We start from the raw sequence: 25650 nt of genomic DNA on the forward strand, positions 1-25650 counted from the left end.
CGCAAGTATCATATCGAGTATGGGCTCAACGATACTCAGCCTGGCCTTGGTTAGCTTTGCCGACATTTCTTAGCATGCTTCGGAGGAAATCAGGCGCTCGGTTGGGCTGTTTATCGTTGAGCTTCGTCTACTCATGCTTCATTAATAAGTAATCGAGAGCACGATCCAAGTATCGCTTTTCACTTACGTTCAGGGCTGTCTTTTGGGTGTGTTTACCAGTGTATCGTTTATCGTCCTCGAAACGTGGCTAAATCGTGTAGGAAGAAACATTTAAAGAATGAGATGACGATGTCGCCTAGCGCTCGGCGCCTCCACTCCTCCGGAGATTCTATTAGCAATGCGCAGTCAGTTCTCGGGGAGGAATGTATGGGTGTCGAATTGCTCGTGGTGCTCGGAACTTGTACCATTCCTCGTGGGGGGGGGGCAGCAGACAGATTCACATTGAATAGCAAAGGACTATTCAATAATCAAACTCGTCGACTCGACAAAACTTCTCTCATGCCTACCGACATCAAAGCGTCAAGCTCCCCAAGAATCTTTCTCAACTCGAGGTGCACCTGTTTACAGATACCAAGAGTATTTGTCTACCCACAGCATCGTCGTGCACTGTTCACGATCGTCGAAAGTTAGTGCTACGTTCTCCAGGGTCGGGTGGCTTCATAAGTACGGACAGTTGTGTGTACAGGGGAGCGGGGGACACGTAATTACACAGTCAAGAGTAAAAGGGCCCTGGACAGTAGCGATCGGGTTGACAACGCCCCTTGCCGCGTGGATAAGGATGACTTGCAATGAAAATCACGTATATACACCAAATATGTGTTCTGTGAGACATACGTATACAATGGTGCTCCGACGATCATACAGCCAAGCAGCAAGCCAAGGCGACGATAACACCGAACAACGAATGACAGCAGCATCGCGAAACATTGAGATTGCACTGGGCTTGAAAAAGAAAAGAGAAGAGGCACGCACAGAGAGAAAGGGATGAATGGGAGAGAGAAGCAATCGGCGTAAAATCGAACGTAAAGTTGGAGTTGCGTCGTAATTATCGGAGGGAAAGGTGGAGGGAACCAATGGTGGCGAAACGGTACGGGATAAACAACGAAAAAAAAGAAAAGAAAAAGAAAAGAGGAGCAAAGCGTGAGTGAGCAAGACAACGTACATCAATGCTGGGCATACACATCGACTCAGTCACACGTTGAAAGAGAAAACGATCGACGTTTCGCGTTAATTCGCCCGATTTCCTGTACTTAAACGATCAAAATTCGTCTCATAGGTACAGATAGGTTAGCAAGAGGGGGGGGGGGGAGGTTGGGTGTGACAGAGACAGGAGAGACAGAACGAAAACGAAATTATTAGCAGGGTTAGTCCCTTGAATCGAATCCCGTGCCAAATTGGGTGTTCCTTGTTTAGCGGTTTGAAAATCACCGATCTCGAACGAGTAACCCTGCTGAATACGGTGGACAGGGAACAACTTTCAAGATAGAGACAGAGAGAGATAGACATAGGTAGAGAGAGACAGAGAGAGAGAGAGAGAGAGAGAGAGAGAGAGGTAGAGAGAGAAAGAGAGAGAAAGAGAGAAAGGCAGAAGAAGAGAGAGAAAGAGAGTGATTGAGAGTAGAGACAGTAGAAGAAAGAGTTGAAAGAGACAGCAAGGAGTCTCGCAGTTCCGGTTGCAGAATCGGGTCGTTGGAGGCCACTACTTACGAGCTTCCTTCGGAACTAGAGATCGAGTTGAGACTTCCGGCTGTGTCACTGGCCGCCGATCCCGACTGTTTCCCGCATTCAAAGCCCTGAGGCAGAATCTCCTCCGAACGTTGTATGCTGCTCGACGTACTGTTCCGTTTGCGGCTCGATAAACCGGCGCGTGCCTCCGCGCTACCACTTCCGACGAAGATCCCGCCGATACCGCACTCTGCGTTGCAAAACCAAACAAGAAACAACCGCTAAACTATAATCTTTCATTTTAGATGGTCTCCGCAACCGCGTCCGCCGCAGCCCTTTCTCTCTCATCCAGCCCCAGGTGGTCGATGTGCGTTTCTCTTTCGATTACCCGCGACATTCTCTCGCCCACTCTCGCTCCATCCCATTCTCGCAAATTATCCACGCACGCGTCGCCTTCCTCTCTCCCTGCACCCTCTCGCACACCCATGATTATTCTTCTTCTTCTCTCTCTCTCTCTCGCTCTCTCTCTCTCTCGAACAGGGTTACGAAACGACAGACAGGCTCGCGATGGCACATGTACACCTGGACGAAACCTCGACCCGATGAGTAATCATTGACTTAGGGGTGGTAGGTAAGAGTGTGTGCTCGAGTTGGTAAGCTACTCGATGGAAGAACCTCGACGGCCTGGGCGGAGGTCTAGTTGAGGGTTCAACGTGATTAGGTTTGGCGATATTTGTGATAGGTCCGAGATGGGAGGAGGCCTGCAAAAGAAGCGGTTCAATTTCATCGTGTTGTTAATCGGACTCTCTCTCTCTCTCTCTCTCTCTTTCTTGATACTTCACTCGAGTGTCTTAATGTTGCACCTGTAATCAGAAGCGCGCAGAAAGCGTAAAAAAATTGGCCCCCTACGGTGGTCCGTCGTTTGAACGTAGCATCTACGGTTCTGCTATTCAGAAAAGGTTCGCTGCAACTATACCGCACAAGTATTCGTGTGTCGTGTTCGTGTACACAGATGTGGATCGTAACTCCGGGAAGCTTGTTCCTTATGTACATCTATGGTGAAGCGAGTCCTTTTGTACATGTGTCTGGCACCCGACTTACGCTCTTTGTGTGAAGCACGTAAGAAGTGTCTGCGGACAGATTGTACAAGATCGCGTGCTACATACAACGAACTTTGTTTGCTTTGGAAAATATCCAAATGTGTATATATATATATATATATATATCTTCTATATGTATATATATATATATGCGCATAGAAACACTGCAACGTTCGAAGAACATCAAGAAACGAAAAGCCGTAACGGGGCGGGGTGAGCGTCTCGCCCAAAAGCACGTATCAACAGCTGCCTCTAATGATAATGAATAATAACGAATCAGGTGGTCAACTTACCTGCCGTCTGCGGAGCCTCTACGCGTGTCGAGACTCGCAACAAGTTGACCACGTGCTTCATCTAAATCGAAAAGCTGTACAGAACAGAGAAACATCGTGACGTACTGCCGCTGTTCACGGTCACAACAATCCGACACGGACAAACGTACTTGCGCAGCTAATAGGACGTAAGAATTCTAGATCGTTTCTCTCGCAAGAGATTATGTGCCCGGGTGGCTGGCTGAAATACTCTTGGCCGGATACGTTTCCCTCGATCCGATCGATCCGCCGTACCAAACCAGGACCACAGAGTGTCCCTACGGAAGACGCGTTTCATCAAGGCTTGCGACACAACTCATGAAACACGTGCAAACGTTCCTCTAAAAAATTACGATATCGCCACTACGTAGAAACAGTCTCTCTACGATCTAGCACAACAGGGGACCAGAGGAATCGTCTCCGTGACCGTACCAAGGGATCGTGCACCCTCGCCAAGTACTTTCCCCTGCGATCGAGATCGTGCTCTAGCTTCTAAGATCGCCGAGCCAAGTACCTCGCGAGGACGGCCAGGAGCGTGTCCGATGGTCCCCTCTCTAAAGCACAGCTTCCTCTAAAGAGTAATGTGCCGTGTGTCTCGTTTTGGTCGTTGTTCACGTAGAGCTTGTTGGTTCTTCTTGCTGTAACTAGTCTCTCTGCAACTTGTACTCACATTTCGCCGAAGGCTCGAGCCTCTGTCGCCAGAATTCGACGTCTCCCCGACGACGAACGCTGTGGTACAGAAATCGAGAGCTAACTGAGATTCTTCAGGGGAATGGAGATTCCGCGAGAGCGGATCCTCCGGCGATTAGGTATCCGAAGGGCGGTCCTGCGACGACGAAGCGCTCGCTGTCGCTCCCGCGTAACGAAAGACGGCGCGAGGGACGAAATGAAAGGGGGGGATAATAACTGATAAAGTGAAATGATTATTTGCAGGTGGTTCGGACCTGTCCCCGTCGCCGCTACCCTCGCCATCGCTGCTAGCGGAACTTGGCTGCCGTCCGCTCCTTCCGCTGGTCGTGTCCTCGGGCAACACCTCCTCGCTCCTATGAACTGTAAACGAGGACTTGCCCTTCTTCCCGAATCCTAGCCGCCGTTTCCGTCCTTCGTCGCCCACGCATGTACCACCAACAGACGCACGTGGTATGTTATGGTTTTTGCGTGACGTGACACAGTTTTTTGTTGTTGTGATTGTAGTAGTAGTAGTAGTAGTAGTAGAGGTGACGGTGTTGTTTTCACAGTAGAATAGCGGTGGATGTAATTGTAGTGTTTCGGTGTCCGAGATTTGTGTGCACGCACGTGGTTCGTTTATGCAAACGCACACATACAACGCCGATGCATGTATACATGCGTGTACATAACCGGTGCGTAGGTTTCTCCCTCGGTTGGGGGTTGTTTTTCGAGTGTTTCGGTAGAGGGTTTTTGCGTATTAAATAGTATCGATCGTTCCAGCGATCGATCGGGGGTGATCCGCGTCGAGTGTTGTCCCGTGACACGATCGCGCGAGCGACGTTCGCCCGCCACGATGAGAATTCGTGCAGGTGGGTGCAGATCGATGACGTGAATGGTGGTCCCCAGCGTCGAGAGATGGTTGGTTGGTGGAAGTAAAGTGTGAGTGTGTTCATGTCGAAGAGAGGGCGGATAGAGATGAGGAGGGATGGCGGAGAAAACAAGAATACGATTAGAATGTACATACTCCCCCGTTTACTGGGTATTTTTTTTTTGCTCTCCTACGGTGTGCTCTTGATATCACTCCCGCCACCACACCGTCACCGTAGATCCTTGCTGTTCTACATCCGAGAGAGCCACGAGGATCCGTTCCTCATCGGTTCTGATAATTGGTCGCGTCTTGGATAAGTAACGAGAGCACACCGTAAGGTCTACTGACTAGTGCCGCTAAGCTAACGTGACTATATACTAGCTATCTCGAGGGACTATCGGTATATTACAAAAAGAGACTGACTAAGCTCGGATGCCGGGCATGAATAAGAGAACAGAGACGATGGACTACTTAGTAATCGCGGGTGAGTAATATGACGCGTGGAACGGTCGCTTACACGTGGCCGTTGCCGGGGTCATTGAATATTGCGGGTGGACGGCAATGCACGGCACGCAACGTCTATAGCGTGAAATTGCGAAGAAACGACTAGTGTGACGATGTGTTACCTGTGGCGGACAGCTGACTGGTGCTGTTACTCTTCTTCCCTAGACCTGACTGATACTGCACCGCGCTTCCGCCACCACTGCTGCTTCCGCTTCCGCTTTTGCTACCGGGCGAGCTCTTGCGACCCCTTCTCGTCGAGTCGTCCACGTTGAAACCGATCGCCGTGTCGCTCAAACTGCCGTCTGCGCAACAGGAATCGTATCAGGTCGACGATAAGCGGTATCGTTACGAGGTGGGAAGGAAACGTGGGCGGGAGAGATACCGATTTTTCTCCAACTAGCAAAACAACAAAGTCGCTTGATCCACCGTCTGAAAATTCTCGTAAAAAGGACTGTAATCTTTAGAATATCAATATCCTGGCCAACTACTTGAGAGATATAAAGCGATTGATTCGCAGAAAGTGGTCGATGCAAGGAGCTATTAAAAATCTCCACGTGTCTCTACACGGTGGAGGAAGTCGCATCCACCGCTTTCGTGGAGCGTTTGGTTCGAGAGGACTCACCGACTTTGTCGTCCTGCGGCGCGTCGGTGTTACTGAGACTCCTGGTGAACTGGCCCCTCTTCCCGTGCTCGTCTTGCTCGTTATCGACCACCTGGCCCCTGGAGGATTTCTCGTAGCAGGTGGACGGTCCGCTGTACTTGCTGCTTTCGGGCATGGAGGAGGATCGACGATCCCGCGCGTCGTCGTCGCGTCGTTCGTTGGAAGAGGCGGCGGCGGCAGCGTCGTCGGGGCCGTCGTGGGCGGATTTTTTCCGCGAACGGCGCCGGGTGGACGAGGCCGGGGACGTCGACGACGACACGGCGGTTTCGTCGACGGTGTGGCGCGACGACGACGGTTTCGTGTTTCGTGAGGTATCGTGGTGATCGACGGCCCGTGGGTGGTAGTTTTTAGCAGTGTCGGAGGTAGCGGTTTGGGAATCAAAGAGACTTGAATTAGCGTTACCGGGGCGGGGTGCTCGGTTACGGGGCCTACGCGGATCGCACGGGCCAAATCCGCAGTTCTCGCTGCACTGGCTCTCGCTCTCCATCGAGTACTCGTAATACTCGAGGGTGTCGCTGATTGCTACGTTCCTCTTACTACCCTGCTGCTGTTGCTGACTCGGCGGCTGTTGGGCTTGCTGTTGGCGTTGCTGTTGCTGCCGCGTCTCGAGGAGCTCGAGATCCCTAGCCTCCGGGCAGCTGCTGTTCCGCCTACGGTACCTATGCCTCGACTCTATCGACGGTCTCCTCTCCTCATTCTTACGCGTCAACGACCCGGACCTACCTAACTCGGACGACATCGCTAGCTCGCGGCACTCCGGACAGCTACTCTTACGCCTACCGCGATACTGCGACGACCGCAACGATCCCGACCTAGCCAGCTCGCATACCACAGGACAGTCGCAAGTCCGACCGTCCCCGTAATTGTATCTCCCGTCCACGTAACCGTCACGGTCCTGCTCCATGTCGTAGTACCCCTGTCTAGCGGCCTTGCCGATCGTCTCGTTCTTCTGACGGAAGCAGTCCGCGCACACGACCGTCTCCATCGAGCCGAAGTCCTCGTCCGAGTCCAGGATGAAGTTCGTGCTCCTCTCCTCGTCTTTCCTGCGCGGTGGATCGTAATAACGGAAATCCCTGGCCTCGGGGCAGCTGCTGTTCCTTCTGCGGCGGTACAATCGCTTCGCCCTCTCGGCTCTCTCGGACGAGCTCAGCTCCTCGTCCGAGCGCAGTACCGGCGACGACTCGGCTCGCTGCAGCATTACCCTTTTACGCTCCGTAAAGCTGGGAACATTCAGGCTGTGCTTCACCGCGGAGTCCCGATACGGCTTCAGGTTCTCGTAGACAGCGGTGCCGGTCTCCCTGCTCACTCTGCTGCCTCTCCTTCGTCTGCGTCGCGGCACCGAGCTGTCCTGGTACCCGTCCACGCGACCGGACTCTGGACCACTGTGCGTTTGGTAATCGTACTCGTCCGCGGAACCGTAGTCGCAGTAACCGTCGGCGAGGTAGTCGGTGTTCACGTACATCGGCCTCTTCTTCCGCGCGGTCCCGCGACTCACGTGCCCGTCCCTTCTGCTGTAATACTCGTCTTCGTACATCTGCCCGTCGGCTCTCGACGCCTGCGCGCTCTCGTCGTTGTAGTACAACCGTTGATCGTAATCCTCCATCTTCCCTCTGTCGACGAACCCTTCGTCGTACTCGATGTCCCAGTCGTAGCCGTTGTACCCGTTCTCGAGATACGGCTCGCTGCTTTTCGTTCTTCGACGGGCACGGGTCCTCTGGCCATCGTACTGGTCCAAGTCGGACGCACCGTGGATCGAGGAGCAAGTGACGTCCACGTCGCGGCGGTAACCGTCCGCAGACGACAGAGCCTCGTCGATGCTACAGTAGATGTGATCGTTGGCTGGATCGCATATATCGCTGTCAAGATTCTTCGTACGTTTCTCCGATATATCCCTGCCGAACGTGGAGTCTTGGAACGTCGAGTCCATGTACTTCCTCTTGGTAGGGTCTTCCCTACCGAGGACGTTCCTCAGACCGATCTGCTCGTCGCTGCTGAACGCGCTTTCGCCCGTCATGTCGTACGACCTGTACCCTTTGCCAGTGATATCCAGATTGATGGGTTGCTTGTCGAAGCGCGGCATGTAGATCTCCGTCTCGGCGCAACTGAACTCCGAATCGTAGCCGTAGAACGGCTTGTGATCCTGCTTCATGTAATCGTAATTCGGCTCCCTCTTGAGGAAGCTCTTGGACAGCTTCTCGTCGCCGTTGGAGTCGAAGTAAGACTTGCTGCGATCGCCAAGGGCGGGTATCTTGTCGCCGTACCCGGCGTCGTTGATGTCCAGGTTCCTCTTTAGCTTCCTGCGCGCCGTTCGGAGGCTGTCGTCGCTGAATATGTTGCTGGAGATGTTGTCGTACTCGAAGCTCTTTGCTCGGCGCGACAGGAGGCCGGCGCGGGCGCCTATCCCGAAACCGTAACGGTCGGCGTAGGTGTCGTGAAGGACGTCGTAGTCGAAGCTCCTAGCCTTCGAGAATAGAAACGACCTACGCGGCCTTAAGCTAACGTCTAGGTTCCTAATGCCGAGATCGTCGCTCGTAAAGTCGTAGAGCCCGCGCGTGAACAACTGGTGGCGAGCTTTCGCGGACCTTGCCGCCCGATCGTGCCAGCTACGGGACCGTCTACGCGTGCCGGAGTCCAGCAGGTAGGGCGACGAGTACCTGTCGCGAAACTTCTCGATGAGGCGATCGTTGAAGTCGACCTGTAGGCAATCCTCCACGTATATCTCCGGTATACGTTTCTTGGAGCTACCGGTTAGCTCCTCCGGCTTGAGCATGTAACCCTCGGAGACGCTGTACTCGCTGGTCTCCGGGCTGTAATATCTCAGCATGTTCTCGTCGACGGTCTGCGACCTCGTGAACGGCGTACGCATCTTTCTGTACAACGAGCGCACCACTGCGGACTTGCTCCGTACGAGGGGATGCGGGGTGGGATTGTGCTTGCTGGGGTTGTTGCTCCTGGGCTTGGTGGGATTGTTGTTCGGACAGTGACATTCGCTGCAGGGTACCCTAAGTCTGTGCCTGCGCCTATTGCGCCTAGGGGGCAGGGGCATAGGGGATATGACACCGGGTATTAAAACGTTTTTAACTGTCGGTCTGCAAACAATGTTTTTCATATAGAGTTTTAGCGCTTCTGCGGTTACATAAACGGTTCGTTTTGTCAGCCCATTCTTCATTATATATATATATATATATATTTCATTTACATCAATCAATCAAAAAAGTGACTCTACTACGCACGTTCGCGATCGATCGAACGCGTAATTCGTCTCTTCTGTATCAAATCTACTAAAAATGGAATTTTTCTGTTTCTTTTGCTTCCGTTTTTGTTTCTCATTGTATCGCATTCTGTCACTCGCCGAACAAATAGAAAATAATGCAGGTTGCCGGTAGGGCGTGCGACGACTGATTAGTCTCTTCGTGATTGTACACATAACACATACATGTATATACACGTAATGGTGACGTGTTTTTTAAACGTAGGTACACCTAGCCGTTCGACCAACGCCACGCACTAATCCCTGCTTTGTTAGAATGGGACGATATTAAATGGACATTGACACGGTGTGCATAGGAGGTGCAGTTCTAGCCAACTAATAGTAAAGATCCTCGATAGAGAGCGCGGAGGGATCTAGGAACCTATCAAGCAGGCGGGGGGATGATGAGTAGTGCAGCTACGGGGTGTCATATCATTCGGCAATGTCCATTTAATTCAGGGATTATCGCTGATGAGAAGGTAAGCCACCAAATGTTCCATTCTGTGCGCGGTGTACAATGGTCCTTGGAACGAACGTTTGCGAACAGCCATTTAACGTGGAACTAAAGGTGTGATTGTCGGTCGCTACGCATCTTGGTTCGAGTGGTACACGTGAACGGGGCAGGGAGCAGCGAGAACGGGGGAACGAACAAACAAAGTGGGGCGGGTGGGGTGACACGTGTTTACCCGAGTGGTCAAATGGTACAGTGGATGGCTGTCTCCTCTAAAGGGATACTTTCTTCTCTATGGAACTTGTATTGCTTTGTACACTGACTCTCGAAATGCAAGGTCATCGACTCGAAATTATAGTACATGAGACATTCAACTATACTCACATTAGTCCTCTGGGGCCACGTAGTCGTTCCGATTGCGTGCTACTCGTCACAGATGCTATGCTCTCCCTATCGGAGTCACCGAGATCCGCGAGTACGTCTTTCTCCGAGCTCAAGTGGCCCCTTCGCGGTCTGGGCATTCGGTACGGGTTGCTGTGCGGCAGGAACAACGGATCGTGATCTATCGAGGGTAGATCCGAGTCCGACAGCCCGCTATAACGTCTTTCCCAGCCTGCGAAACGGGAATCGTTTCCTCATCAGCGCGTCCATCCGATTTAACGGGTCATTCCGTTTAGAGCGCCGATAAATTCACCGATTTTCAGCAATTCATTGCGACAAAAATAATTATACTAATGGAATAAAATTTTCTTCTATTTATTTAACTACATTTCTACAGTGAATGTTTGACATGTTTGAAAATTCATGCCTCGCTCGTGAAGGCGATTTCAGCTATTAGACTTATCTAAACCCAAAAATCCAAACAGATTCTTGATCATATTTACGTTATAATAAAAATACAACGACATCCAAGAAGCCTTTTTAAAAACGGTGAGTATGATATGTAAAAAATTACTGCACCAATCTTTCTGAAATTTTGTGGGCATATTTTTTATATAAAAATCTACTGAATGACGGAGGGATTTTTTCCCACTGTATAGTTTTGATTTGATCAGCGAAAAACGGCCATTAGTGGTAACCATGAAGCCATTTTTCATTGATATAATCGAAACTATGCAATGGGGAAAAAACCTCTCCGTCATTCAGTAGATTTTCATATAAAAAATATGCCCAGAAAATTTCAGAAAGATTGGTGCAGTAGTTTTTGAGATATCTTACCCACCGTTTTTAAAAAGGCTTCTCGGATATCGTTGTATTTTTATTATAAACGTAAATATTTGACTACAAAAAAATTGTACCAAATGTTCTTCAAATATTGCTCCTTTAAGTGCAAAACGTTCTGTAAAAATATATGCTTCCGCTTTATCAAAAAAGTCACAAACATTCGCCTCTTTTCGGCCTCCTGACTAGGTATAACCCGTTACTAAACCGCGGAAAACAAGGGCTCACCTCCCATGCCTGTACTCCTGTAGGTCGTGTGCAGTCTGGCCCGTTCCTCGAGATCGTGAGCGGCCCTCTCCTTCAGATCCGCCGGGATCAGAGGCAACTGCCTCTTCTTCGGTGAACCAGTGGGGGTGGCCGTCGCTGACCTCGAGACGAATCTGGAATACGAAAATCGGAGGGTATAGGCCGCTGCTACGTTCGAATTTTATTCAGCGAGATTCGTGATAGCTCGTCATACCTGGCCGGTACGTAGTCGTGAGAGTAGGGCATGGATCTGTGTTCAGGCGGGGACAGAGATCGATGACCGGTGGGACTCTGAGACCTCTCGTGGTACCGAAGTCTCGGCGAGTCCATAGGTGCCGCGCTATGCGACCTGTGGCTCATCATTCCTCGATGAATATCCTCCTGGGGGATCAGAGGAATTTAGCAACGCCGTCCTGGCCACTCGACGCAACGAACAAATCAATAAAGTTGCACGCGAGAGCATTAAAAAGTCAGACACGGCTGGCGTGCCTAATCTCCCGACTGATCAATTAAAAACGTTGGCGCGAGGAATGCTCCACCTCGAGCCGCAGATATCGAGCAACTGTTCGCCAAGTATCGGTATTCGAGCGCTATCGAGCGCGGTTTGTTTCAATCGATTCACGGGGACGTCGGTGGAGTCGTTCACCGTAGGAGAATATATTTCTGATGGAAGATCGAGGGGGTGTCGCGGGAGGCGTGACAGCGGACGTGCCCCTCGATATCATCGATAGCTTGGACGATATTCGCCGCGAATCGATTAAAACTGCTAGTCCCCAGGTAACTGGCGACGGAGCTGCGCAACGACTCACCTTGCGATAGGGCTGGTAGCCAGAAATAGACGCTGGCTGGTCACGGATCATGAGGGCTGCTCTCTTGCGTCCCTGCGGTGACATGTCCCTTCGACTACGATGCTCCCCGTCGACGTAGTGCTCCCATCCCGGCGGGGGGCTAGAATAGTGGCTGCTCCGGCATGCGTTCACGTTTTCGTCGATTAGTGATCGCCAGTGTCGGTTGCTTATACGTTTAAAGAAATGAGGCGAGTGCTGTGATCTCGCGCTAGATATTACAGAGTGCATGCGGCCAGGCTGGTTCTCGTTTGGCGATGCTTATCAAATATGCATTCTACGCTGCGTTGCTCTCGTGTCATATATTTTTTTATATACACCTCCTGTTCTCTGTCTGATCAACGCGCGAACGAACTCGAAAAGCGAGACAAACCAAGACAGAGGATGCGAGTGTCTACTACTTTGGCAGAAAACAATAAACGAAACAACGACACCGTCCACCGTGGATCTCGGCGAAGGTGGTCGAAGCCTCTCGCGCGAGTAAGCCCGTTCCTCCGACGTATTTACACATCCTACTTGGCGAGAGACGATGGTGGACAGAGCGGGACGCTAGGTATTCACCCTTGGAACAATTTATTCCACGTTCGCGGGAGAAAACTTGCACGTTTCTTTGCCTCCGATCGGACGCCGTTAAATTTCCATCGTTCTCGCCGTAAGATCCGCGCGGAATGAATTACTTGCAACGGCGGTACTTGTTACCTCATTCCGCAGAGAAGTGGTCGCGAACCCGTCGTTCTGCAAAGCGCAAATGCATATCTCCGCGATCCGCGTGAAGCTACTCTCTGTACGAGTTTACTTGCCAATGAAGCCAGACGGAAGGACGGACCGTTTCCCGGTGGTGTCCTCCGCGACGGAAGGACGGCTACCGTTGCCAAGAAGCTACCCCCGCTGAAGAAAGGAGCTGGCTGCCGTTAAACAATGGATCCGCGAGGGCCGGTGATGAGCCGAGCCAAACGCGTAACGGGACGATTGATCGCGCGAGCGGGCGTACGAAAGAAAAAGTGAACGGGGTCGGTCGGTACCGATTCCTGGCAACGGAGCGCCGAACGGGCGAACGAGACGGGTCCTGGGGGAGTGCTGGACGCCGCCCAAGATCGCGCGATGCCTCGGGAGGGAAAGGAAATGGAGCCACCCCGGCCGATGCATACGCGTTCTGCACTAAGCGTTCTAGAAGCCATGTCCTCGCGCAAATATCTAAGGAGTTACTCGTCAACGTGAACGTGGAGAAAGATGCAAGAAGCGATGGCATGATGAGACGCCTACCAGTGCCTACGTGTGATCGGTGGACCTACTGTAATCTCTGCGCTCGACTACGTGTCCAGAGTGTCACACCGCGAATCAGGCGCTTGCTCGTTCCGCCACGAGAAGCCAGGGAGGACACAGGTTACCGAGAGCCGTCCGCCGCACGGAGGGGGCCAATTTCATTCCGTTCGTTTTCTCTGGTCGGTGCACATGCGACAAGAACGAGCCGCGTGCAGCTCGGCTAGAGGGTAGCGAGTTGCAAGCGCGGGCAAAACAGCCTCCGCTGGCTGGCCGACTAATACGCGCCAGGCTCAGAGCCGATTATATGGAAGCTCGACACGCGAGCCAGGCGACTCGAACATGCCTGGAAGACGTATCGGTTATCCGCGCTTTAACGAGCAACCCGTGCTCCCATGTGGTTTTCTCCCGGACAGATGGAGCAGCGGGCTCTGAATATTATTTTAGCGCAAGGTCGACTGCGATTACGAGACCTCGCTCGAGGCAAAGAATAGAGAGAACTCGACAGTATATCAGTGGATTAGGATTCTGATCTATCAACGCGTAATTGAGAAATCTCTAATTAACAATCTCGAGCGCACACGCGGGCTCGTTCCAGTGGAGTTCACGTCGTGAGTGCATTAATACGGTGACAGGGAGTTTCGTTCTACCATCGTTTCGTCGTTTCTCGTCGGTCGTGTCGCGGCACTGCACACCGTCGTTAGTCGTCCTTCGCGAGAAAAAAATAGAAATGCGAACGCCTGCGTCCGGGGACCAAGCGAGCGTCCCTCAGACGCAGCATCCTTTCGTCTCAGTCGTTCTCACCGGTCCGACTGTTAGGAAATCGCGTCAGTGTACGTCCCTTCGTCTCGTCTAATCATCGCGTCGAACGAGCGTCGACTACACGACCGGATTCTACGTAGTAAACGCTATAACCTAGCGGTGAGGATGCAAGACGTGTGACTGCGTGATACGTGAGAGAGGAGAAAATATAACTTGTAATGGCCGTACCGCTTATAATTTGACGGCATATTATGAAACCTGAAAAACAAATAACAGAGCACACGATAACAATCGATGCGTGTACACACGTTAGCCATTTCATACGAAAATAGGATCACGAAAGCGTGCTTCTGCACTGACCGCGATTGAAACGCAATACAAGACTGAGGGAAGAAGACGGGGCCCAAAGTAAAATGCAGAGTTTACGAAGAAACTAAAGCGGAGACAGAATTGTCTTAAGAGAGATGGCTGGAGGTATGAAACGAGGATCGACTCGAATGCACGCACACCCCCGGAAAAAAGGTGGCTGAAAGAACTCGCGACCGAGAGGGTAGGGGGTAATCTGATCGCGCGACACGTCGCGCTTGCCAACTCGACTCTCTCCGACGATGGATTTATTAATGTAACCAGTGAAACCCTTTTGGGATAATCCTGTTAGGCGATATTGAAGGTTATTAAATATCTCGCACGGCTCGCGACCGGCACCCCTGCCACGGGGGATGTTTCAATTATTCAGTTGGCGCGGGCCGCGCGAGACCGCGAGTCTCGCCGGGAATAAAGGTGGAGGGAGAAAAAGAAATTGGTCAGCGGTACGCAGATTGAGGCCAGAGCGTGGATTAATGAAGCACGCGCCGTTCCGAATCGTTTCTACAGATTCTCCGCGTCGAGCGACAAACCCGACCTCGATGAATAACACTCCTCTCTCTCTCCCTCCCTCTGCTCTCCTCTCCTTCGCCGGCTGTGTCTTTCAGAGACGATTCGAGACGGTGGCCGCGCCGCTCGATGAAAAATTTATAGACGAGAAGGCCGGGATTCGAGGCGGTACTCGCGAAACTTTCGCGGCGGTTCCGCGACTCCTTCCTCCCGGAGGAGTCGGGGGGCTGTGTCGTGCAATTTTCAACGGTGCTCGGAACTTCTAGATATTATTATTCGAGCACCCTCGAGTACGTCGAGGGCTCGGAGATAAGGCGATTGATTACAAATGAAAGCGAGCGGTCGGCGTGCAACCCGCCCGGCCACCCTCCGCCGTGATATTCCTCCTAGAAAACCGACTAGGTACCCTCTCGAGGGACGCCGCCACGAATTCGGAGCACCATCCCGCGGCATAAATTTACAAAGGTCCGACCAATTAGAGCTGGAAATGGTAACCGAGGAAGCGGGCAAAGTGGCGGGATTCGAAGACGAGGAGATGCTTTCTCATCTCGAACAATTCCTTCCCTCCATCGGCAAGTGGTAACCCCGTGATTCCCTTATTACGATGCTCCGGACGCTCTTGCTTTCACGACACACGCGTCCGGAGCAGCGGAAGCTCTGACAGAAATCAGAAGCCATCCGTGCGTATCGGTGAACTCGATCCTCCGCTCGTTCTGAATCACCGAATTCAGTCGGCAGTCGATTAACTCGTCACTGGACGGTGATGGACGGTTCGCGAACCGCCGAATCCCGAAAGACACTGAGATCCGAGGAAATCGCGCGAATTGCAACGGAACCGAGGTCGTCGCGAACGGTACAAGAGTTTATTAAACGGTGCATTGAAAGTGGATCTGTTTAGACACGCTGTCCGTCCGACGCGGTTACCACAGGTTTGTAGCCGTGGGCTCACCGTTTCCCCTTTGTTTCCTCGTTTTCCTCCCCTTTTCCTCCCCTTGTTTTTCAATGGTCACGTAGCTCGGCCGTCCTCTCCCGTTCTCCGCCCCCGTCACTTTGCCGACTGTCCCTCTCCTTTGTTTCCTCCGCGAGTGGAAAAATGAAGGATCAGAAGGCTCGATGGGAAACACTTTGCACTCACAAATAACGATCGGACGTCATCGTTGGAATATTAATATGGATACGGGCTCGGGGGCTGGCTTCCGCAGCCAGCGGTGGTTGCAGGCCAACTGGCATGTCAATTGGCTTGTTGCCCAGTTTTATAACTTGGCTCTCGGCCTCCTCCCTCTCTCTCTCTCTCTCTCTCGCGCTCCCTAATTCTCTTTCCCGCCCCGCCACTCTCTCTCACTCCCTTCGCCATTGTCTTCGTCTCTCTCTGGTCGTTGTGGTCGTCGACGGCTTTACGTCAGAGCGACGGCGTCTTCCATGCCGGAAGACACAAACGCCGTGCTATCCCCTTCTTGCCTATCGTTGGAGGGTTTTCGTGCTCGCGAGGCTTGCTTCAGTGAAGCTCGCGTAATTAAGAAGCACAGAGAGATGCCAGGCGTTCTAGTCCAATCTTTTCGCGGCAAATGATTCGTTTGAGTAATAAGAAGGGTCTTGGTACCATTCCCCGCGATTCCACGCTGAGAAGTAGTCATTGAAAACGTACAGTCGCTAAATATAAGCTGCCGTCCCTCTGCGATGCATCTGGGGTGAGAGCTGGAGAAGGAAATCTTCGAAAGACGCTGCTGTCGAGTAGTATCTGACGCCACTAGTCAGACATCAAGTGAATCAACTCATGGCCCTGTGGCAAGCCATCATATACGCAAAAACTTAAACCACCATGCGATAGAGGTAAATCAATCGATTCTAAACATCCCCTAAGCACACCCGTCTGCTTGAGTGAGGGGGAATGGGACGAACGATGCGAGAAAGACGAATGGAGAAACATTTCGCCAGGCTGAATTCTGGTTAATCTCGAAAGAGCAGCGTCGCCTCGTGTTATTGACGATTAAGAGCCGGCTGCACGCTACCGAAGAGGGGGCACAGCCATTACGAGGACAGTTACGATGTCGGTTACGAGACCTGTAAACGGGATCTTAAGCCCGAGAATAGTAACGCTGGCAGATTAGCGACACGAGTCCTGGCGGCCAAGGACAACGGTACGCTGCTCCCGCGGTTAAGTGCCATTAATTCCTGACGAACTACACCCCGTGAACCTTGCACGACACAGCTTCCCACTCGCGCGGAACCTTCGCCGACGGCCCGGGATGCGCCGTGCTCGGCACGCTACACTTGAAACTTGAAACTCGCCGTCGTCGAGCCTACGGAGATCTGCGTATTGCCAACCAAAGTGAGAAATAAAAGAAGAGAAGAACGAAAGTGTTACATCTCGTTAAGCGTTTCAGCGGCGGATACTCGCCCGTGAAAGTAGCAGCCTCTTCTGCCTTGCCTATTGTATCGTCGGGTGGAGGGGTTTGTATCGGAGCGCGGCGTAGAGAGATTTCGAAGGATGCTCTTACCTGGAGGAACTGCTTATACTGGCAACGTCAGCTGTTCTCCTCTGCTCCCTGGAGACGTCGTAGTCCGTGATATCGCATTCGGAAGTGTCAGAGTCGCTGAGCCGCGACGTCGTCGACGGTCGACTGAGATGGCAGTCCAACGAAGTTATCTCCTGATAGTATCTGTGCAACGCGAAATTTAGATCTCACGCTACGCTCTTCCTCTAGCCTTAGGAGAAAAAGAATCTGCCGAACGTGCATCGCCGAAGCGTCCCCTCCCAAGCACGCCGGCGTATACCGCGTGAAACCTCCGGCCTCTAAAAAAAATACAACATCCACGTCGCCGTCGACGGATTCCTTCTCTCCAAGCCTAATACGTTCGGCAACCGGTTGCCGCCTACGCTAGCCTCTCTCACTTTCTCTCTCAAAGCTCTAGGCGAACTCGTAACTCGGCATTCAGCGACTAACAAGCGCAGAGAGTGTGTTTGGTCAATGGCCAGTCTCTAAATCTCTTCCTAGAGTTAATCTCATAGCAACAGGCAAATGAGAGCATAACAGCATAATCGGGGGAGGGGAGGTGTGATCTCGTAGCAGAAGCCATGAACAAATGAAAAAGGGCGATACCCCGTTTTCAGGGAGAGGGGTTGTTCGAGGCGCCCCAAGCCGATGTTCACGTACCCAATGTGTCGGTGCTCTCCGTGGCTGGTCAGAGGGTGCCACTCGGGCTCCTCCTCGAGGCGAGCGGTCGCCAGCTCCAGGACAACCTCCCCCAGGAAATCGTTCGCCTCGTACTTGCCGTAGTCCCACACCGTGATCTCCAGCGCCCTTTTCCTCAGCTCCAGCATTCTCATCCCAGTGTAGATGAAGGTCTGGTCCCACCACGGGTCGTTGGTGTTCGCCAATCTTTTCGTCCGCCTCTTCGAGTTCTCGCTGCACCGACATCGACGTATTCATACGTGGAAAACGATCGATGACAACGCGCCCGATGCCGAGCATTAACGAGGGACCGTTCGAGGGGTTGGCACGGAGGGAAATAAAAAGGGGGGCTGGCTCGCGAGCAGCCTAGGAATAGTTGGCAACGCGGCCAACCTCCGTGGCTATCTCTTGGCTCGGCACCGTTTCTTCGGCCAATGATTTATCTTAAGGGACGACAGTTTTAACTTCGACATCGCCGTCCCCGGTATCTTTTATGCGCGTAAGAACGCACGTTAGCGTCGCGTTTCCGCCCCCGTCGCGCTTCATGTACCCTGATTCCTTTTAAACTGCCACCGCGACTCGAAACATAGAGGGGTGCTCCTACATTTCCGCGGCGATTTGGAGCGCGTATTCATGGCCCATAAAATACAGGATGTTAGCTTATTAGACGGCATTACTGTAGGAGCGAATTCGACACAATAGAGCAATAAGAAAAAAAAGTTGGTATAAACGTTCCAGTTGACCCGGTTCGCCAGTCGTGGGCGTTGCACCGATCGGACCTTCGTAAAAAGGACACGTAATCACCACTTCGGTCTTAAATTTAAGCTCCTGAATATCTCTCTACTGATCTCCTGATATGTTCGAGACCAGAAACCTTTTCCACCTTTTTCATCATTATGCTGTGCTAAATTCACCCCCAAGAATTTATCATATATAACCTCATCCCGAAAGGAAGAGATCTCTTAGCAATCGTCAGCCTTGTATCTCCGCGTCGCGATCTCAAATTTAGAATCCGCTAAGAAGCAGAGCAGCTACGGGTGGAAGTATCGACCGTAGTATCGGGAAATGGAATAATTCATGCAGTTTTTTTTTTGTGGGTCAAGTGGCGTTCGCTCACCTCCTGTCCGGGAGCAGGAAGATCTTGGCGTAGGGGTTTCTTGGCTGGCCGTTGCTCCTAGGCGTGAGGCCAGCCGCGCAGACCAGAGTGACGATAAACTGAAACGTCCTATCGTCGTAGCCCAGCTGCAACTGAAGGCTACCGCCGACGTTCGTGATCACGGCCGGGTGCCGTAGATGCCTGGCCCGTCCTTGAGCGTGGAGATCCGGCGAACCAGGCGAGGTCACTAAAACCGAAGGGTTCTCGCGCCTCGCGTCGTATAACTCTGCAAGTGATCGTTCAGTGCCGGCTAGACGTTAGATTTTCTCGGGTGATCTGGGATCTTCGGACGGTTGTATGGGCTACGAGACAAAGGAGGTGCCGTACAGATGCGAAAAGATCTTACAAGACTCGTGTACAGTGGGTACGCGATGCGGTCAAACAGTTTCAGAAACGGATAGACCACGGTCATCTCTCTCGGAACACAGTGAAGGTTGCAGGGGGTGTTTGACGGGCGTTCGACTCGTGGGAAGTGCCAGGTAGCACAAGAATCGTCTCTTCGATCGAAATCGTTGCGCTAAAACGTTTCACGCTTCGGGTACAGCACGGGGAATCCGTGCGGATCATCCACAGTGATTCGACGGTAAATTTCGTCCCCCCCCGCGGGTGGCGAGTGGGCGCGTGGATCGCGTCGCGCAGAAATTTAGCAGCGCGCCCCGGTGCCCTCGGGATTCTGTGCAACCGTCGAATCACTGTAAGATTTCCCCGAAACCCGTGGCCTCCCTTCATTACGGGGCGTAGTGCAATTCACGGGCAGATACATCCATTCCTCGGGGAGATATCGCAATTCACGTGCAGGGGTACTCTCGGGCTGCTCAAAGTGAAAACAACGCATCCCTGTAGATGTGCATCGAGTGCAGTGGATTAGCGTGGACGCGCTAGAATTCGGCGGCTGCGTCTGCGCTTAACGGCAAAGTGCATACACGTCACCACCGTTGCGTTCTCTTCGTATAGACCCTGGAGGAATTACTCGTTACACATCTCTACTTAGGAACAAAGAAAATCTGTATTCCACGGTGTCGTAAAGCTACCGCTCCGCATTGCAATTAGCTCCCATTTCTGGCACGCATCGCCCTTCCACTCGGTAGTGTGCAACGAAACGTATCTGATCTTCTACGATTACCGCCGGATAGTCTCTTAACAGACGTTTGCAAAGATTGCAGCTTCCGATGCGTGATGACGTTAAAGGAATCTATAAAAAAAGAGTGATCGCAAAATGGCGGTGAATAACACAAGGGTTGAAATGCATGGCCCTTCCAACGGGGAAGGAGTACGTAACGACACAGGCGTGATAGACGTTTCACACAAAGATTCACTTGTCTCAAGTTGTTGCTCCCATAAAACTATGTTCGTAAAACGGCGGTGTTAGCGGGGGTTAGGAGGGTGCATCGGCACTACTCTCTACGTTCTACGGTAACATCGACGATAATACAGAAAGCGGGGATAACACGGTCGTTATAGGGTGTGTCTGTCCGAGCTGAATCGTTCAGCAGCCGATCGCTCGTTGCTTTCGTTCCATTTGCCGAGCGAACGGCGAACCTTTCCGTTCACCGTTCCTCGCGGATCTCTCGATATCGTCGCACGACTAGGGGATCGGCGTGAGGGGGTGTTTGGGATAGAGACAAAACGATAGACAGTCTGGAGGGAAACATCGATTACTCGGGGATCGAGATTTAAAAAAACTTGAGGCCTACCCCATAGGATACATTTCTTAAGACCTGGAATACGAAAAAGCATATAATCTGTGACAATGTAGCGTCGCTCTCAATATGGCTTAACTGTACTTATATCTACGTTATGGATTTTCACAGGGACTCGATGTTTCTCAGAGTTCTTTCGTCTCCCAAAGTTGCCTCTAGAGTTCTCTATTCTACGTGATACTACGTCACGGCGCTCGCACGGGGATGCGCCGAGACGAGGCGCCCGGTTCGCGCCCGGGGAATTATTCAGAGGATTCCGCTCGGCCGCGCGAGAGTTCGTCGCTCGACGCTCCGCCCCGCGCGATCGCGAGGGGATGCGCGTTCTCCGTCAACGATAGAAAGGGAAGTGAAATTAAAAAGAGACGCTCATCCCCTCCAACAACTACGAAACACTCTTTCGTTAGCAAGTTTCATAACATCCTAATTATCTATCGCAATCAACAACTCTCAACTCCGCGAGACACTGTCTACCTTCTCTACTGTCTCGGTCTAAGCACAGGGTTACGCTCCGGGACAGCATCAACTATCTTTCGATCTCCGTCGACGACGGATCAACACTACGTGGCAAACGGTGTCTGTGGGGGAGGAATGGCAAAGAAGACTAGATAGACAGAGAAGAAACTCGGAGAACGACCGAGGGGACAGGGGGATGTATCCTGCGAGAGTGTGTATCGAGATACAGAAAATCGGGAAGGGGTGACGGTTGGACGAATGAGGGGGGTGGGGCGGAGGGGGGGCGAGCAGCGCATAGTCACCTTTGTGGTGCGGTCCGGGGATGGTGTCGGGGTGCTTTTGTCTCCACTGGGTCTGCGCGGCCATCCTCCTCGACGCCATCGGCGTCGGAGGCGTCGGCCCTGCGGGCATCGTCGGCGGCCCCGTCGTTGTCGACAAGTTCCGCGAAACTACCAGCTCCACTTGGGGCTCCTGCCTCGACTTGGCGATGATGTCGTAAACTTCTTGGAAGCTCTTGCCCTGGAGGAACCTCCCGTTCCACTTGATCACCTCGTCACCTGAAATCGTCGAGTGTCCGGTTCTGTTCCTATTGGATCGCCTCCGGGGGCCAGGGTGGAGAGAGAGAGTACGCGGGGAATTTATTTACTACGGACAGGAGGCTTTCGCTGGGATGACTGCGGGGTCTGAGCGAGGGGTGGACGCTTTTGTGGGGCGAACGGGTCCAAGGAAAAATCCTGACGCGGTGATTCTCGCTCCAGGTGATCCGGGGGGGATGTTTGCGGGCGGATGAATTGGGCGATATGGATCGGAGACTCCTTTTTCAATCGACGCTCGGATTGTTTCTACGCGTGCCGCGATCTGTGGACAGCCGTCCCGACGATCCAGGGATCTGGGTCGACGGTGGGTCGTAGGTAGAAGGGGTATCGAAATTTGAAAGCCACTTCTGGCTACTATCTCTGCGATGGGCTTGCTCGAAAAATGTCCTTCGTCGAAAATAGCGCGCGAAACGCGGACGTGAAAGGGAGAGAGCGATTGGTTCTCCTACTGGAAAGGTTCGATGAGCAAGTTCGGGGAATCTTATCGACTACAAGTCAACCGAAGCGTGGAAGGTGACTAACCAGAAGTGATTCCTCTCGGCGGGGGGAAGGGAGAGGCGGAGGGTGAGTCCCGGGCCATCGGGTTATATTTATCGTCTTACCGGGTCTCAGTTGACCTTCTATGTCGGCGGTGCTGCCCTTCTTCACCTTCTCGATGACGGCGCCCATAGAGCCATTCTCCAGCAGCTTCCCTCCGACCACCTTCAGCCCGAGTATGCTACTACTGCTCCCGGAGCCGGGCTGCTTTCGCAGCACCATGTGGCCAATGATCTTCTGGCCGTCTCTGCTCACTTGCCAGGACAACGGATGCTACGAAGCGCGGAGAGAACGGGTTTTGTCTTTCTCTTTCGTTTCAAACATCGCTGTGTGTGTCGCGTTCTTGTGAAATGAGAGGGGGGGTTGGTTCGGGGGGTGGTTTGGGGCGCGCTGTTCACGCCCGAACTTTCGAGGGCGACATGCCGAAATTTCAAACTCCGCCGAGGGCTCGGCGGCACGATGCATGTCGGTCTCGAAATTTCTGACGGCGGCAGGATTGATGGCCTTGGGGGGGCGGTCCGTGACTGTGAGGTTGATGATTTCGAAGCTGAGGGTCCCTGGAAAAATATCCTGCGCCATGCTCCTCGGTTCCCCGCTCGCTGCGAGAAGGAGCATCGCGGCGGGATATTTTCCCCGCGGGGGTACGCTGATAAAGAGAGAAGCTGAAGAGAATGGTGGTTTTCGTTGACAGTGAGCGCGACAGAGGATACTTGAAATCTTTCCACCTGGTTTTACAATCGGCAATTGATTGCTTTAGCTATTGGCAGTCTTGATGCACCTGCCAAGGAGGTTAGAAGCGGGGGCATTCAAGTATCCTCTTGATGAAAGAAGCGTCCGCTACCGTGTGAGTCTACGAGTTCTGGGGTGATAGTATGGTAAAACGATCAAGCTTGACAAAGGAGAAAGCTACCATACGTCTAATGCGTGTCTAGACAATGTGAATACATGCCAACCCATGCCTCAAGCATGCTTTTAACCAGCTACACGAGCAAAAAGCGACAGTCAGTCCCTTCGAACGTCCGATGTTCGAGGTATCCGTGGCATGCTACAGCCTCATGATCGCAATCAGGTTGCGTAAGAACCGTGGAAGTGAAGTTTCTCTGTCGAGGAGCGGCTCGATTCATCTGGTGGATCTACTTTAGGGAGAGGGGTTCGCCTCCTTCCGGCCTCCATTCGACCGTGCCGAATCCGAGCGAGCCGTTCAGGCGGCACTTTGCCCTCACGTGTGTCGTAAATAATTCGATCGACTTTACTTAGCCTAGCTCCTCGATTACGCGCGTTCGCAATTCAACTTTCATTCGCGGCAGCGATATCGATCCATTCAGCCCAGTTCCACGATGCAAAGTATTGTCCAACTTCGATATAATTGGGTGCTTCGAGCTCTCATCCTTCTTTTCTCCCTATCATTCCTTTCCGTTTGCCCCAATTAAGAGGCTCTAAGAACTTTCCGCTACGAGCCTTCCTTTTCCTGCTTTCGTTCCACGGTTACCGTGCCGGGCGGATCAAATAGTTGTGATTAAATATTTTCCTAACGAAGCTAAATACGTGGCTAAAGTTCCTGGCAAAGAACGCTCGTTAAGTCCTCGAGACGTTTGTTCCCCGTTACGAACTTGAGCGCGAGCTACGAGCCGACCGCGGCTCTGTCCTCGTCTTCCCTTCCGCTGCTTCGTCCTCCGCCTCGGCGACGTAAGACGCGAACGCTCGCGATCATACTTCTCGGAAACCGCGCTGTTTCTCTTCGCCGTCTCCCGCGAGCCCGGCCAATTACATCCGTACCTCCGTTTCCGGGCGGCGAAGTTGTGGACTCATCGAAGGGCACCGTGAAACCGATCGACTATATAGCTAACCAGGTCGTCGAGACAGACTCGCTTCTGATATCCTTTGGCCGTGTTCCAATTCGATTAATTATGAAACAGGTACGCCTCTCTTTCCCGACAGCCTGACATCCTTTGGTCCTTTTAATTGACGTCTCGACGGTGGCTCCGAGAATCGTCTCGATCTCCACCGGCTCGCCAGTTCTCCCGCGGGAAAGCGACACGATCAAACCCGCAATTTAATTCATCGCGGTCTCGCGCACGGTTATTCCCGATCATGCCGCGACCTCGAGCCAGCCCCCGGACAGGATCAGCCGCTAATAAAAAGAAGCCTCGCCGTGAAATCGTTTCTATGCAGAGGGAAAATCACGGCAGCTTTAATCGGGGCTGCTCGTCCCCGGAAGAGGGTCGATCTTGATTCAAGCCGAAGAAGTACATAAGGAGATCCGTCGGCCAGATAAATTGCTCGATTGCCGTCCGTTTACTCGGGCCGAATTTAATCTTGCTTATTTGCCTCGCATAATTGGAACACGGCCTCAACCCTCCGCGCCCCTGGTTTCCTGTCTTCCTCCACTTATCGAACGATGATCCGCGGGGGTGGTCGGGCACTGTCGACGCGAATGCACGCGATTCCAGACCGCTCGGGGTAATCGTTCGTTCCTGTTGCGAGAAGGGATCTCTGGCGAGATCAGACGCAGGGTAATTGTAGAAACTAAAGGAGAACGATCGAGAGATATTTCCAACCTCGAGAACGGGGCCTTGGAAACTCGGCCAGTGCTACCGAGCGCCTTGCATACCGAGTTTTGTCAAATTCCTCCCGCGAGCCGTCAATCTTCATTAAAATCATCGAAATTTTTCAAGAACGAGGTATTTAAAGATTTTAGTGGAAAATAGATGGAAAGTGTACGATATTTCCATCTTCTTTCGGGGGGATCTTTCAGGCTCCATGTTTCGTGACACCCGAGTGCTCCACTTTACGCGATCGAACGTTCTCCGCTGTCAAAGAGGTCGACGAGACGCCGGTGTCATTCTTTGGGACGTATCATTTTTAAAGCCACCAATGGCCCTCACTGGGGAACGACTCCGAGTGGCCAAGATCGACCTTTAAACTCTCAAGTTTGCCAGGAACGAACGATTAATCCGACGTGTTCCGCGGAGACTGTAACTCACGGGTAACTGCCCCGTTCCGTTCGAACGATCCTGAACGGGAGACGGACAGAGAGCGTGGAGGGACACGAAAGAATGGGGTTCGCGCGGATCGAAATTCGAAGCGGATTTACGAGGTCGTATAATAACAATAACGGATAATCGAACCGTGGTCGACCATCGGGTCCCTCCCGTCGACAGCGGGCTGGACAAATACGCGCGGCGTAAAGGAGGCTATTGGAAAACCAGAGCTCGAATGGGAAGGTGGGCGGCCGAAAGAACAATGACGAACGATGATGCTGGTTATTCGCCAACGCGCCTCGATTTTCACGCGATGACTCTGAATGTTGCTCGGCACCGAGCTGGTCGATGCAGCAGCGCCGCGCGGG

At 52.5% G+C, this 25650-nt stretch overlaps 1 protein-coding gene across 16 annotated transcripts in view; it reads right to left on the reverse strand.

Annotated features, from left to right (window-relative positions):
- Positions 1-25650, reverse strand: part of Rim (Rab3 interacting molecule) — a 65536-nt gene that overhangs the window by 6799 nt on the left and 33087 nt on the right. For 8 of the 16 annotated variants that reach the window (XM_076829152.1, XM_076829146.1, XM_076829156.1 and 5 more), the window contains 14 exons: positions 22367-22574; positions 21471-21725; positions 20710-20733; positions 18977-19241; positions 17842-18093; positions 17185-17346; positions 14042-14071; positions 11756-11906; positions 11161-11327; positions 10929-11080; positions 9864-10092; positions 5740-8867; positions 5240-5419; positions 1708-1915 (listed from right to left, as the gene is read on the reverse strand). In XM_076829152.1, the coding sequence (XP_076685267.1) occupies positions 1708-1915; positions 5240-5419; positions 5740-8867; positions 9864-10092; positions 10929-11080; positions 11161-11327; positions 11756-11906; positions 14042-14071; positions 17185-17346; positions 17842-18093; positions 18977-19241; positions 20710-20733; positions 21471-21725; positions 22367-22574 (5411 nt within the window). Of the gene's footprint in view, positions 1-1707; positions 1916-4020; positions 4178-5239; positions 5420-5739; positions 8868-9863; positions 10093-10928; positions 11081-11160; positions 11328-11755; positions 11907-14041; positions 14072-17184; positions 17347-17841; positions 18094-18976; positions 19242-20709; positions 20734-21470; positions 21726-22366; positions 22575-25650 lie in introns of all 16 variants that reach the window. The other 8 variants (XM_076829154.1, XM_076829151.1, XM_076829149.1 and 5 more) reach the window with 8 other exon arrangements.

This window comes from Andrena cerasifolii, chromosome 16 (assembly GCF_050908995.1).
Source record: "Andrena cerasifolii isolate SP2316 chromosome 16, iyAndCera1_principal, whole genome shotgun sequence".
NCBI lineage: Eukaryota > Metazoa > Arthropoda > Insecta > Hymenoptera > Andrenidae > Andrena > Andrena cerasifolii.